Below are 12,797 nucleotides of genomic sequence, written 5' to 3' on the forward strand. Positions count from 1 at the left end.
GTACATGAATAGATGGTCACGCACATTGCCTAAGTCTTGCCGTATTTGATTAAGACAACGCACACAAGGACAAAAATATGTCCCGTTGACAGACTTAGCATTTTGTTCAACGTATTGCAAGAACTTCGAAACACCCTTCTCATATTCTTCACTAATGCGACGTTCCTTCATCCAGCTTCGATCCATATTATGTTCATAAAATCATTAGTTCAAGTGTTTTAACTCTCACAAGGTTAGGCCCTACCCATTCAAAAAAACTAATTTTCATAATTATATCAGCCACGTGCATTGAAGTCTACATCATAAAATTGATAAGATTTCGGCAGCATTTCGCATTGGTCTCCGAAATACACGAAATGAGAGTAGTCAACGATGACCACAATCAAATATGCATCCGGAGAACAACACAAGTACTGAACCAAAATTTTATCAATGTTATCCTTAAACTCCAATTGACATGGAATTGCAAATTATGGAAATTAATTTTCTCAAACTATCCAATCGGACAATTCAAAATTTAACACAAACGATTAAAAGATTAATCGTTTGTCTTAAATTTCAAACGGGAACTAAGTGTCACTCAATGATTTGATACTTATATAATAACACAACTAATACAGATATATTCAAAAGCCAATTACACAGTCACATTTTACAGTAAAAAACGTGCATTCACAAAACTCAATTACATGCATACAAAAAATTTTCAACCAACAAGCTAACCTGAAAAGTAGATTCGAAATGAAAAGGAGGAAAACGGAGGAGTGAACGGCCTAAAACGCAGTCCAAAAACAGTCAAAGAAGCCGTCCAAGAACACGCAAGAGTCTGCAAAAAAACGGACCGAAAACGATTTTTAATCGGTTCAAATCAAAGGTATTTCATCACAGAGCAATGTAATCGGATTGGAAATGAATTTAAAAGGTCCAAAAACGAGAAAACGCACCTGGAAATCAATGGCGCAGCAGCGTTTTGCAGAGGAAGACGATCAACAGTGTTTTCGCGTTTCCAAACGTTAACTGGTCACGGGTTCGCGGGAGCACGATATTATACTCTTAGACGTCCGACGAGCTGGTGGACGGACGTCTATAATATTATAGACGTCCGGTTCGTCACTAATGTGACGTCTTTGACGATTTAAAAATGATATTCGCGGGTGGGTTTAAACGTCAGTCTTTGGTTGCGCCGCCGTCTATAATATGATAAACGTCCGTTTTGGGGGGGGCGGACGTCTATTATACTGAACAACTGAACGTTTCAACTCCCCATGGCAGCCCATAAATGTCAGTCCTAAGAGGGCCCGGACGTCTATAATATTATAAACGTCCGGCCCCCAGATTGGACGTTTAAGGTCCTGAAGAGAATTAAATATCCAACCACCCTGTCAGTACATTAAACGTCCGGTATGCGGGCACGGACGTCTATAATATTATAGACGTCCGAGCCCTCCCAAAACAGACGTTTAAGGACCTGAAGAGAACTAAATATCCAACCACCCTGTCAGTACATTAAACGTTCAGTTGTCAGCCTTTTAACGTCCGTCTCCTAGCACGGACGTTCACTGAAGTATAAACGTCCGTCTCGGCCAGGGACGGACGTTCAAAGGCTGCACATGGTTTTCACTGTTCAGCCTATTAAACGTCCGTCACTTAGGACGGACGTTCACTCAAGTATAAACGTCCGTCTCGGCCAAGGACGAACGTTCAAAGGTAACACATGGTTTTCACTGTTCACCTTATAAAAATTCAGTTGCCATGGGTACTTGAAAACGTTCAGCTTATAAACGTTCAGTTGTCAGCCTTTTAACGTCCGTCTCCTAGGACGGACGTTCACTGAAGTATAAACGTCCGTCTCGGCCAGGGACGGACGTTCAAAGGTAACACATGGTTTTCACTGTTCACCTTATAAACGTTCAGTTGTCTGCGTATTAAACGTCCGTCACATGGGACGGACGTTCAATCAAGTATAAACGTCTGTCGCGGCCAAGGACGGACGTTCAAAGAACTGATAGGTGTTTACTAGTTCAGCCTATTAAACGTCCGTCACCTAGGACGGACGTTCATAACATTATAAACGTCCGTCTCGATAAGGGACGGACGTTCATAACATTATAAACGTCCGTCTCGATAAGGGACGGACGTTCAAAGGGCTGACACGTGTTCGCTTGTTCAGCCTATTAAACGTCCGTTACCAAGGACGGACGTTCAGAACATTATAAACGTCCGTCTCGACCAAGGACGGACGTTCAAAGGGCTGACTCGTGTTCACTTGTTCAGCCTATTAAACGTCCGTCACCAAGGACGGACGTTCATAACATTATAAACGTCCGTCTCGACCAAGGACGGACGTTCAAAGGGCTGACACGTGTTCACTTGTTTAGCCTATAAACGTCCGTCACCAAGGACGGACGTTCATAACATTATAAACGTCCGTCTCGACCAAGGACGGACGTTTAAAGGCTGACAGGGGTTCAATTGTTCACCCTATTAAACGTCCGTCTGCCAAACCCGGACGTCTATAATCCTATACACGTCCAGCTCGACCCAGGACGGACGTCTACAGTTCCACTTATTTACTAATATGCCACCGGTCAATTATATACGTTGGGGCTTTTGTGGACGAACGTCTATTGGGAGACGTTAAAACCCCTTTCTGCACTAGTGAGTAACACGATCACCATCATCATTATCTCTTTCTCTTTGCTTACCCTTTTTGTCTTTGCTCTCTTTCTTCCACAAAAAATAGTTCTTCTTTATATGTCCTGTTTTGTGACAATAGTGACACTCTACATTCCTGTACCGAGACCTGGACTTGCTTCTGCTTTGATCTCTACCACTATTTTGTTCTTTCTTCTGGCTTCTTCCCCTATGCTCTGTAATAAGAACTTCTGAATCAGATGAAGTACCATGTGTCTTCCTTCTCATCTCCTCATTAAGGGCACCACTCTTTTCCATTTGCAAAGTTAGGAGATGTGCATTGAGGGGTGTTTCCTTGGATGGATGGTGTAGAAATATGGTGGTAAATGATCCAATGATGATGAATTAAGGTGTGGATGGTGTAGAAGCTCGCGACCTCTAGGAGATATGGTGGTGGTGGTGTAGTGTTTGGTGGCTCCAAGAGAGGTGATGCCAACTCAAGGAAGAAGGTAACTAGAGAGGCCTCTAGTGTTGCTCTAGTCTTGATTCAAGAAATATACGGTCAAATCTGGGCGGCATAACATTAATAAACTTCCTCGAGAAGATAGAAAATTGGTGATGGTGATGAATAGGTCTTGGTATTAAAAATGAACTTTCTATAATAGTTTGGAAACTGATAGAAAATGAACTTTCTATCCTGATTTGGTAATTGGTATAGAAAATTGAATTTCTACACTGATTTTGAAACTATTATAGAAAGTTCAATACTGTCTATACACCATGTTTTTATACAAATTCCAAAACTAGCATAGAAAACTTTTTTTTTAACCGGTATAAAAACTTTTTTTTCACTAGTACACCCTTCACAGTAAATGTCACTCTGTGAGCAATATTTAATGTTAAACTTTTCTAAAACTTTTCTAAAAAATTTCCCCAACTTTTTAACACATTTATACTTCACGTAAAAGTTAATTAAGACAAACTATTTCACCTTATATAATACAACTTTATCATTTATAACGAATAAAACATAATCAGCATGAAACAAGAAAAAGAAATTTATTCCCTCTAATATTTTAGTGTGTATATACACCCATTATGTTCTCTTCAAAACCAAATGAAGACATGACCTCATGAAAATTTAAATTCCATTGTTCATATGTTGGTTTTAATCCATGTATGAAATTGTTAAGTTTACAAACTAAATGCTCCCCATTAGGATTTCTTCGTCTTGTTTCATGTAAACATCTTCTAAATCTTCACTAAGAAACGTTTTTTACACACCCATATTCTTGAAGAAATTTCGTAAATGAACATAGTATTTATCCATTTTCTGTATATCTACCAATCCACCTCTATCTAATTTCAAAAGTTCGATTTTTTTTTCGCATTGTAAGTGATAAGAAATCTTAGTTGATTAAATATATGTTATTAATATAAATTTTCAGATTTGTTTAATTTTGTTGATACAATTTCTTAATACATAATTATTACACTCATTTATTTATTATACAAAACTAAGTCTGCTTGTTTGAAAGACGCCACTTAGAGTGCATGAAGAAAACATATAAATAAAAAAGATTCCACACGAAATTTGAGACAAATTTAGCATACTGATTTATGGAGAAATGTATGGTAATAAAGTAAAATAATTTATTTTATATTTAATTATTTAAAAAAATTGTAATTATTTTTAAATACAACAATATATAATTATATTTTTCCAATCACATTAATTATAAACTTTTTACTCAAATGCACTTATTTTTTGTCATTCCAAACAACTTCACTTTCTCTCATTTCTATTCTTTTTTAGTCAAATATACTATTTCATTCAAATAAGTGTAATGGTTATATATAATTAAGAGTTAAATATGTTTTTAGTTCAAAATTAAATATGAATTATAAGAATTATATCTACCTTTTTTTAGTTTAAAGACTAAACTGTATGAAAGTTTGAGATATGAATGAACTCAAATTTCATATATAAATTTAGAGGCTAAAAATATATATTCAATTATATTATTAAAAAATGAACTTTAAACTCAATTCAATCTTACAAAATAAGTTTCTAAAGTGAGATTTACACTACTTATATATTGTAAATTTGTCTTATTGATGAATCTCGAACACATCCTTATATTAAAATATATACATACGAAGCATCAAACAATAAATATCATTATAATAGACTCAAATTCATGATATAAAACTATGTTAAAAAATAGACTTTAAATTTAACTCATTCTCACAAAATTAATTTATAGAATGAAATTTGTAATTTGAGGAGAAATCTCTAATACTTATAATTAATTATTGAAACGTTGATTACAAATTACGTTCACATTTTTATTTTTCTTTTTGAAAGCTTGTCATGAAACAGGGATTGTGACAACAGCAAATTCCGGGACCTCATATATTTCCTTGTTTGAATAGAATGATGAAAATTGACTTGCATTTAGATATTCTTGCTGGATTATTAATGGAAAACAAACTCAGAACCGACAGTAATAAATGCTTTTGGCATGTTTTTACCCTTCTCAGGTTCAGGAAAAAGACTGATTTGGTTTACTTAAGATTCTGCGTCTGTTGCCAAAGTGAACTCTTTTTTGGTACTAGCAACAAATACAAAGAAAAGGAAACTAGAGACAACTTTCCTTTGTTTGCTTGTGATAAATACCAATGTTGGTGGTTGGAACTCTTTAGTCAAAGAAGTCAATTAAAATATTCAATGGTTATTTATTTATTTTGTAGATAATCTTTATTTATTTAATTTAAAAAATTATTCAAAGAAAATGGTTAAATTTAAAAACCGGTCACTTGGTAAAATTGAAAAGAAGAATCACACAAAGACGAATCTGCTTTATATAATATATAATGGTACAGATGAAGATCATGTTTCATATCTCTGGTGATTTTTTCAGGTTTAGTTTGAAGTCAACAATTTCAAACGTGATCTTTTACATACATATTAGTTACCAATTCACTATTTGTATAACTTTTACTATAGAGTAAGACAAAAAAGAGATTCAACACGAAACTCTGTAATCTATCCCATTTATTGAAGATGTTTATTATTTCTTCGAACAAATTCAAGTAAAGAAGGAAATGATTGATAAAATTAAAAAAGGAAAAGAACTACAAAATCTTATAGCCTTATGTCCAATCAAAGATGTCTGCCCCGGGAAGATTGATGCCTGAAGAGTGCTGTAATAATTTTCTGTATACTTCATATCCAAAGGAATAACTTCTGTAATTTTCTTATGTATCTGTGTTGAATATTCACAAAGACTGTTCGAGCCACGACTCTGATTATGCAGAACCTTGAAGAATGACCACCCATAACACAAGCTTTAATTTAATGTCACAGATTATACTGTGAATGAACACTATTACAATATGTAAATATCTGAATGAAGTGTTCTGAAGTCCTTTTAGGAGTTGGGAACGATAGTGCCAACATATCCAAATGCCATGATGAAGAAAGCAATTGATTGAATGTATAGGAATATATAGAACCGGTTTTTCCCGAACATAACATCATAGCAGCCACAGAAGAAAAGGTAGAATCCAACAAGAAGTTCCAACATGTGAATTCTAATGATATTGAACACAAAGAAAGCAAATGTAAGCACTGGAATATAATCTAAAATTTGAACAAGTGAATGCTATTGTTATATGATAAACGAAACCAAGAATAAGAAATTAACAATACTCCATTATTATACCTGTCTCCAATCCTGAATCGAATCTTCTTGGGTGCTTTACCCCCACCTTTACCCTTAAGAGCATCTCCAAGTTTTTCAGTGACAATCCATTCATTCACTCGACTAGCCTCTAGTAGACCAATAATTGTAGCCTTTGTTCGATGCAGAGACATGGTATTCTCAAAGAGAATCCAAAAGACCAGTAAGTGGAGTGACCTGAAAAATGCACCTTTAGTCAACAAGGTTATACTTGTAAAACATATTCATTATCTTTTAAAGTTTTAAATCTTTTTCTTTACCACTAGAGAGAACCACGGAGTGCTTGCTCATTAATTCCTCATTACATTTACATGGTTTATGACCAGTCCTATGTGCTGTGCATAAGAATCATATTTGATGTGTTTATTATGCACTCGATGGATTATCTAAGTTGGGAGTTTAATTTTTATGCAATGTTAATGTAATTTCTTTTACATTGTCAACCAATCATGGCATGATTTTTGAGATATTTAATATAATAGTCAACAAATATTATATATACATATGTGTTCGCGATTTAATAACAGTGTAAAACAATTTATGATGTGAGTGCAAGAACCATTTTTTCCTAAGTGAATCCTGCTTTTGATTATGATATTTGATAGTAGTAGAGGTAACTAGATTTTAGAAGAAAGGAAAAGTTGAGAAAATGAAGACCTTGGAGTTCCAACAGCATTTAGGAGTGTGATGATGGAAGGGATATAAACAGCACCCCACTTGGGTACCACCACCTCAGGCACCACAACTGTTGCAGGTAAGACAATGCAATAGAACACGAAAGTGTTTATGTGGGCCACGACCTTCCGGACGAAGAAGAAACTGTAAACCACATATATCTTCTTCCACAAGGATACTTTCTGCAATGGACACACAAGAATTTTGGTCATAAATAGCCAATACTTTCTGTCCTGCCAATTAGATGGGGCAACCTTACCTTGTTCCTCATTATCTCCATCACCATTTTCCGGAAAAGATTGGCTGGTCCGCAAGACCACCTGTGCTGTTGGTACCGGTAGGCCTTCAGAGTACTTGGTAGTTCATTTTTCACCTGTTTTCCAAGTAATAAACTCATGTCATACTAATTCATCACTGTCAGCAACCCCACATAATAAAAAGAAACCAACCAATTAACACTCCTAAGTCCCAAGTCTTAACATACACTCACACACATTACATTTTCAGTAATAGGTTAAAAGATTACAACATTGACTGATATTGAATTATGTAAATCTATTTCCTGAAGTTACTAAAATCTTCTTTGGTAGAGAACTTCCTGCATGGAAATCTCCGAATATTCAGTGACTAGTTGAGTAATTACGACTGAATGAAACTGTTTGTGCTGTTTAAGCATATGTACTACTATTTTAGGCTAGTATTTACTAATAGTCCTATCATGTCATTGACATTTCATCAAATAGTATACGGACACTCTTCCATTACCACTTTTATCAGAAAAAAAGAAGAGAAAACAGAATCAAGCAAATTTAACCTTCAAATTGGCCAGGTATAAGAATTTCCATCCTTTGAGACTGGCTCGAACAGCCAGGTCCATGTCTTCCACTGTGGTTCTATCCTTCCATCCCCCAGCCTCATTCAGCGCCGAAATTCTCCACACACCCGCAGTTCCTGTATCATTTACAACAGCACAAAAAATGGTTGTAAAGTCACCATGCTACAAGTCTACAACCACAAGAAAACATTTCAATTTTCCACTGTTGCACTTAAAATTGATTATTCTTTTTTATACTTTAAGGAAAGAAACTATTTTCTTCTATAGATGATTACCATTGAAGCCAAAGAAGGCGTAAGTGGAAGACCCCACTTCTTGTTCAACAGTAAAATGGTAATCCAATGACATCTCTTGCATCCTGGTCATCAAACATTCATTGGCATTCACTGCAAAACAAAATTATAAAAAAAAATGAATTGTTAATTCCACAAATTTGCTGCAACGAAATCAACAATTTCATCGTGTTATTGTGAATGATTTAGAATGAGAGTGCGATATCAATTCAGCTGTCTTTTGGCAACAGATTTAGACAGTGACATGGAAATTATGGTCCACCATTAAAATTGCACATGCAGCTGCCGGATGCAATAGTGGTGAATATTTTCTTTGGTGAAGGAGTGTTTTCTAAGATTAATAACAAAAACAAAACATATGTGCAGAAATACAGTACAGCTAACCAGAGAAAATAAAAATGGAAGAAAGCAGATGAAAAAGAAAAAACATCTTACGAACAATTATGAGGTTAACAACCATAATTATACCAACAACATTGGTGTCTCCGTAAAACATAGGCACCCCTACGCATGCAGATTAATTTCAAAGTACTGCCCTCTTTTGCGGTCAAAACAATCCACCATAATTATGTTTCGGACTTCAAGAATAGTTCAACCAAAATTCTAACTTTCTTGATGGAAATATAAAAGTTGAGTCTAAATTTTTTTGGTAAAGTGCTAATGCACATGCTCAAGTCTTTTCTTGGATTAGTACAATGTCCTTCTAAATTGGCAAGCATTCACAGAAAACAGAACACATAACAGATGCTATCATATTTTCCTTTGTTGGAATACGAATTATTCCTTATGCCTTTTAAACGTATATGCAGCAAAGTGTAATTCAATGCGTGCAATTTTTGTTTTATACATCATCATTTCTTTAACCTAATTATAGCATAGGAATTTTGTAGAATCATAAAGAACAGCACCACTCAAATAGCCAAGAATAATTAACAGGCCCACAAAACATCATAATTGACCACGCAGATTGCTAGATAAATAATAGCCACTTACAACAATTGTAATTATTTTCATTTTTATTTATGTAAACAGCTTTACTTGTTCAAGTAAGTGATTACATATACTTACCGATGTTCTTTAATTTTGATGTACTAATGACAGTGTTACACTTCATCTTTCCAAAAAGATCATGCTTACTTACTGATGTAGATTATAATCATGTTTCTGTTCTGCCTCGTATACGTACAAATCTAGTAGGTAGCTATTATGATGACCTAATTATTAGGTGAAGATGTAAATGACTCTAACTACATCTCTAGCATAAAGTTACATGATCTTTAAAAAATAATAATTAACGAACCACCATCTTATATATTGACTCTAAGAAAATTTATGATGATTTTGCGTACCAATTCCAGTTTATTCATTGAGTTGCTTTGCCTATAAACACCCACACTAACTATTCTTCTTTTTTTCTTTTTTCTCTACTGTGGTCTATCTCTTATCTCACTTTTCGGCCACAGAAAACTGACCCCATTCTCCCATTAAATGAACCTTAAGCACACTCATAGGCCCTGCAACATTATTGTTGTATCATGTTTAATCATCTTTCAGTTTATTCATGATGGTGACTTCTCATGGCAGATTCTATTCAAAATTTGAAAGCAGAAAAATGAGATTTTGCTTTGTAACCACTACCACTTTTTCAGAACTTAGAAGAAGACAAGTGAACCCAAACCAGCAAAGTAGGAACAGAGCAATGGCTAGAGTTGAGTACACATGTAACACGCAGAGGGTCATGCAAAAACAAAGATAAACCCTTTGGGAAGATGAGTTTAATTTTATCTCATCATCGTAAAAGTAATTTGCAAAATTATAATTAATCTTATTTTTTATACTGCAAATATAAAATTAAAAATGAATAATAGAATTTAAATGTAAACAGCTTTACTCGTTATTTTATGTTAAAAAGTGAATTTAAATGTAATTTATTTTGGTAAAATTATTTCTAAATAAAATTTATTCTATATATATATATATATATAGCATTTTCAAAACAAACAAGACCCACCGACAGTTTTTTATTGGCAACGTTGTATTTTCCGAACCATGAGCACACAATAAGGTTAAATGGTTAATCCGAGACAAGAAAAGAAAGGAAAAGAAAAGGAAGAAAGGCAAGCAGCCAAAAGCTTAGAATCAAAAGGCAAGACAATGCTGTACTCCTTTTTTTTTGTTATTAATAAGATAATTAAAAGTTAGTATGACTTTTAATTAAAAAGTTAAACGTATTTTATCACTTGTTGGATTTCCATAATTTTTAGCACGAGTCAATTAATAAAAAATCGTAATGAACATATAAAAAATAAGTAATCAATTGAATATAACAATTTCTTATCAAAAGAATGTACACATTATCACAAATTACAAATAATAGAAAAAACTATAGTAAAAACATTATTATTAAATTATAAACTATTATTTTGGAAAAGTTCCTCAATAAAAATTTTACGAGTAAAACAAAAAATAAAATTAAATAATTTGTTTTTCTTATATTAAAATTAATTTTAATATAAGCTAAAATTAGTTCATTAACAAATTAGAAAATAAAAATTTAATAAAGTTAAATGAAATCACTTCTATAATTAATTATAAAAAAGTTTTAAGTCTAACTGATCTCATATCAAATCTTACATATAATAAATTTGTTAACTTTTATAATAATTATCATATAAACCATATAATAATAATAATAATAATAATAACAATAATAATAATAATAATAATAATAATAATAATAATAATTTTATCTAACTAGTTTGATAGAAGTAAAGTGAAATGTGTTAATAGAGGTGCACATGAAGAAAAAGAAAAAGGGTGTGTGTTGTGTGAAAGAGAAGAGAATGTACCAAACTTCCAGCGTGCCTGAACAAGACCAAGTTCAGGGTTATTGACGAGGAATGGGACAGTTCGCCATAGGAAATCAGGTTCTGGTTGAAAATCTGCGTCAAAAATGGCAACATAGTCACATTGCTTCACGTAGCTACGTTTCATCCCTTCTTTCAGAGCCCCTGCTTTGTACCCATTTCTGTTGTCCCTCACTTCGTACTTTATGTTCACTCCTTTGCTTGCCCATCTGCTACATTCCACTTGCACCATTTCCTGCATTTTGTTCATTCATTCATTCATTCGTTCGTTCACTCTATCACCAATGTCTTCAACTTTCACTCAGAAAATGCTCATCATAAATAACATGCATACCTTGATTGATGGGTCAGTAGAATCATCAAGAATTTGTATGATGATCCTGTCCGAAGGCCAAGAAAGCCCACAAGCGGCACCGATCGAGAGCTGATAAACCTGCATTCAGAAATGTGAAAAAAGTGTGTCGAAGACGAGTGAATGAAAACAGATGGAGAAAGAAAATCTGGTATGCTACCTCTCTTTCGTTGTACATTGGGACTTGAACCAGAACCATGGGATAGATAGAGTTTCCCAGCTCAACGTCCTCTTTCAGAGGCTCCCATTTGTAACGCTTCTCAGGTCTTCTACCGAACAGCTTCACCAAGCAAATGACAAGGCCCATGTACACTCTCTCCATCAACATCATCAACGACATGGCCAAGCACAGAAACACTGCCACTCTCAGCAGTGGCACCATCACTGGCTCCTTCACTTGGCTCCAAACCAGACCCACTTGGGATGAAATGTCATCCCTCGTCGTCCCTTGAAACGCTTCCATCTGAAAACCAACACAAAAACAACCAAACCCCATCAAATGGATTTCACAAAATCAGCCATCTTTTCAGAAAAAAACAGCATCTTTTCTTCTGGGTAGTTGCTGTATATGTTTTGCTTCAAGCTCACGCAAAAAGGAAGCTGAAAAAATGAACCTTGTTAATTAGTTGCTCTCCTTCTGGATCTCTGATGCTAGTTTAATAATTGCATGCCAATTTTTTTTCCACGAGCAGAACACTGATCATGTAAGTCGGTATTATTATTATTATTATTAAGTGGGAGCCTAAAAAAAATTAAAAGGACAGATGAAAAACAAAAGAATGAAGAAGAGCAGGAGAGAGAGAGAGTGTGTGTGTGCTCTTTGTTTTTATTTTTTGCAAGAGCAATGACCTCTAAGAGGAAGCTCTGTATTCTCTCTCTGTTTTTCTCTCTCTGTTTGTTGGCCTTTTATAACGGGTTTTTGCATTCAAAATGGTTCAAGATCTTGAAACTCTTAGCTGCCACAAGCATGAGTGTTATTGCTATATAAAAATCAAATGTCAATTAGAAGAGTCTCTCTTACCTGCACATTAATATTTTGATATTAAAACCTTAACGTCACAGAATTCTTTATCAACATTAATGAATATCTTTAGTTCATTTATTAAACTTGATTAAAGACATCATTTTTTTTATTAACATGACATTTTTTTTAAAAAATATCTTATATTTTAAAGTAATATATGTACTTGTTTTTATTAAGAATTTTTAATGAGTTTGGTTTAAAATATATGTTAATTTATTCTAACAAAGTGTCATTAGTGTATTTAAAAATAATACACCAATCCGACCTGGTGCTGAGCGGAACATGAAATGATCCACATGTATATCTCCAGGCGTTGGCCATAATTTTTTCTTTTGATATATATTTTATATACTAAAACTGTGATGCTTATT

General features: G+C 34.0%; 1 protein-coding gene across 1 annotated transcript; it reads right to left on the bottom strand.

The window, feature by feature from the left end:
• Window positions 1-5,662: 5,662 nt before the first annotated feature.
• Window positions 5,663-12,309, bottom strand: LOC124838050 (glucomannan 4-beta-mannosyltransferase 9-like). The gene is made up of 10 exons (XM_047313554.2): window positions 12,017-12,309; window positions 11,563-11,865; window positions 11,385-11,483; window positions 11,033-11,285; window positions 8,166-8,276; window positions 7,870-8,006; window positions 7,315-7,428; window positions 7,038-7,237; window positions 6,363-6,557; window positions 5,663-6,231 (listed from the first exon to the last, which is right to left on the bottom strand). The coding sequence occupies exons 2-10, from the start codon at window positions 11,863-11,865 to the stop codon at window positions 6,069-6,071; spliced, it is 1,575 nt and encodes a 524-aa protein (XP_047169510.1). The 5' UTR covers window positions 12,017-12,309; the 3' UTR covers window positions 5,663-6,068.
• Between the last annotated feature and the right edge of the window lie 488 nt (window positions 12,310-12,797).

Source organism: Vigna umbellata, chromosome 8, assembly GCF_029865625.1.
Source record: "Vigna umbellata cultivar VRB3 chromosome 8, Vumbellata_1.0, whole genome shotgun sequence".
Taxonomy (NCBI): domain Eukaryota; kingdom Viridiplantae; phylum Streptophyta; class Magnoliopsida; order Fabales; family Fabaceae; genus Vigna; species Vigna umbellata.

Coding starts and splice junctions, on each gene's coding strand:
- LOC124838050 (XM_047313554.2), bottom strand. CDS start 11,865: ATGGAAGCGTTTCAAGGGACGACGAGGGATGACATTTCATCCCAAGTG. Junction 11,484..11,562: donor CAATGTACAACGAAAGAGAG/GTAGCATACCAG, acceptor TTCTGAATGCAG/GTTTATCAGCTCTCGATCGG. Junction 8,007..8,165: donor CGCCTTCTTTGGCTTCAATG/GTAATCATCTAT, acceptor TAAATGATACAG/GAACTGCGGGTGTGTGGAGA.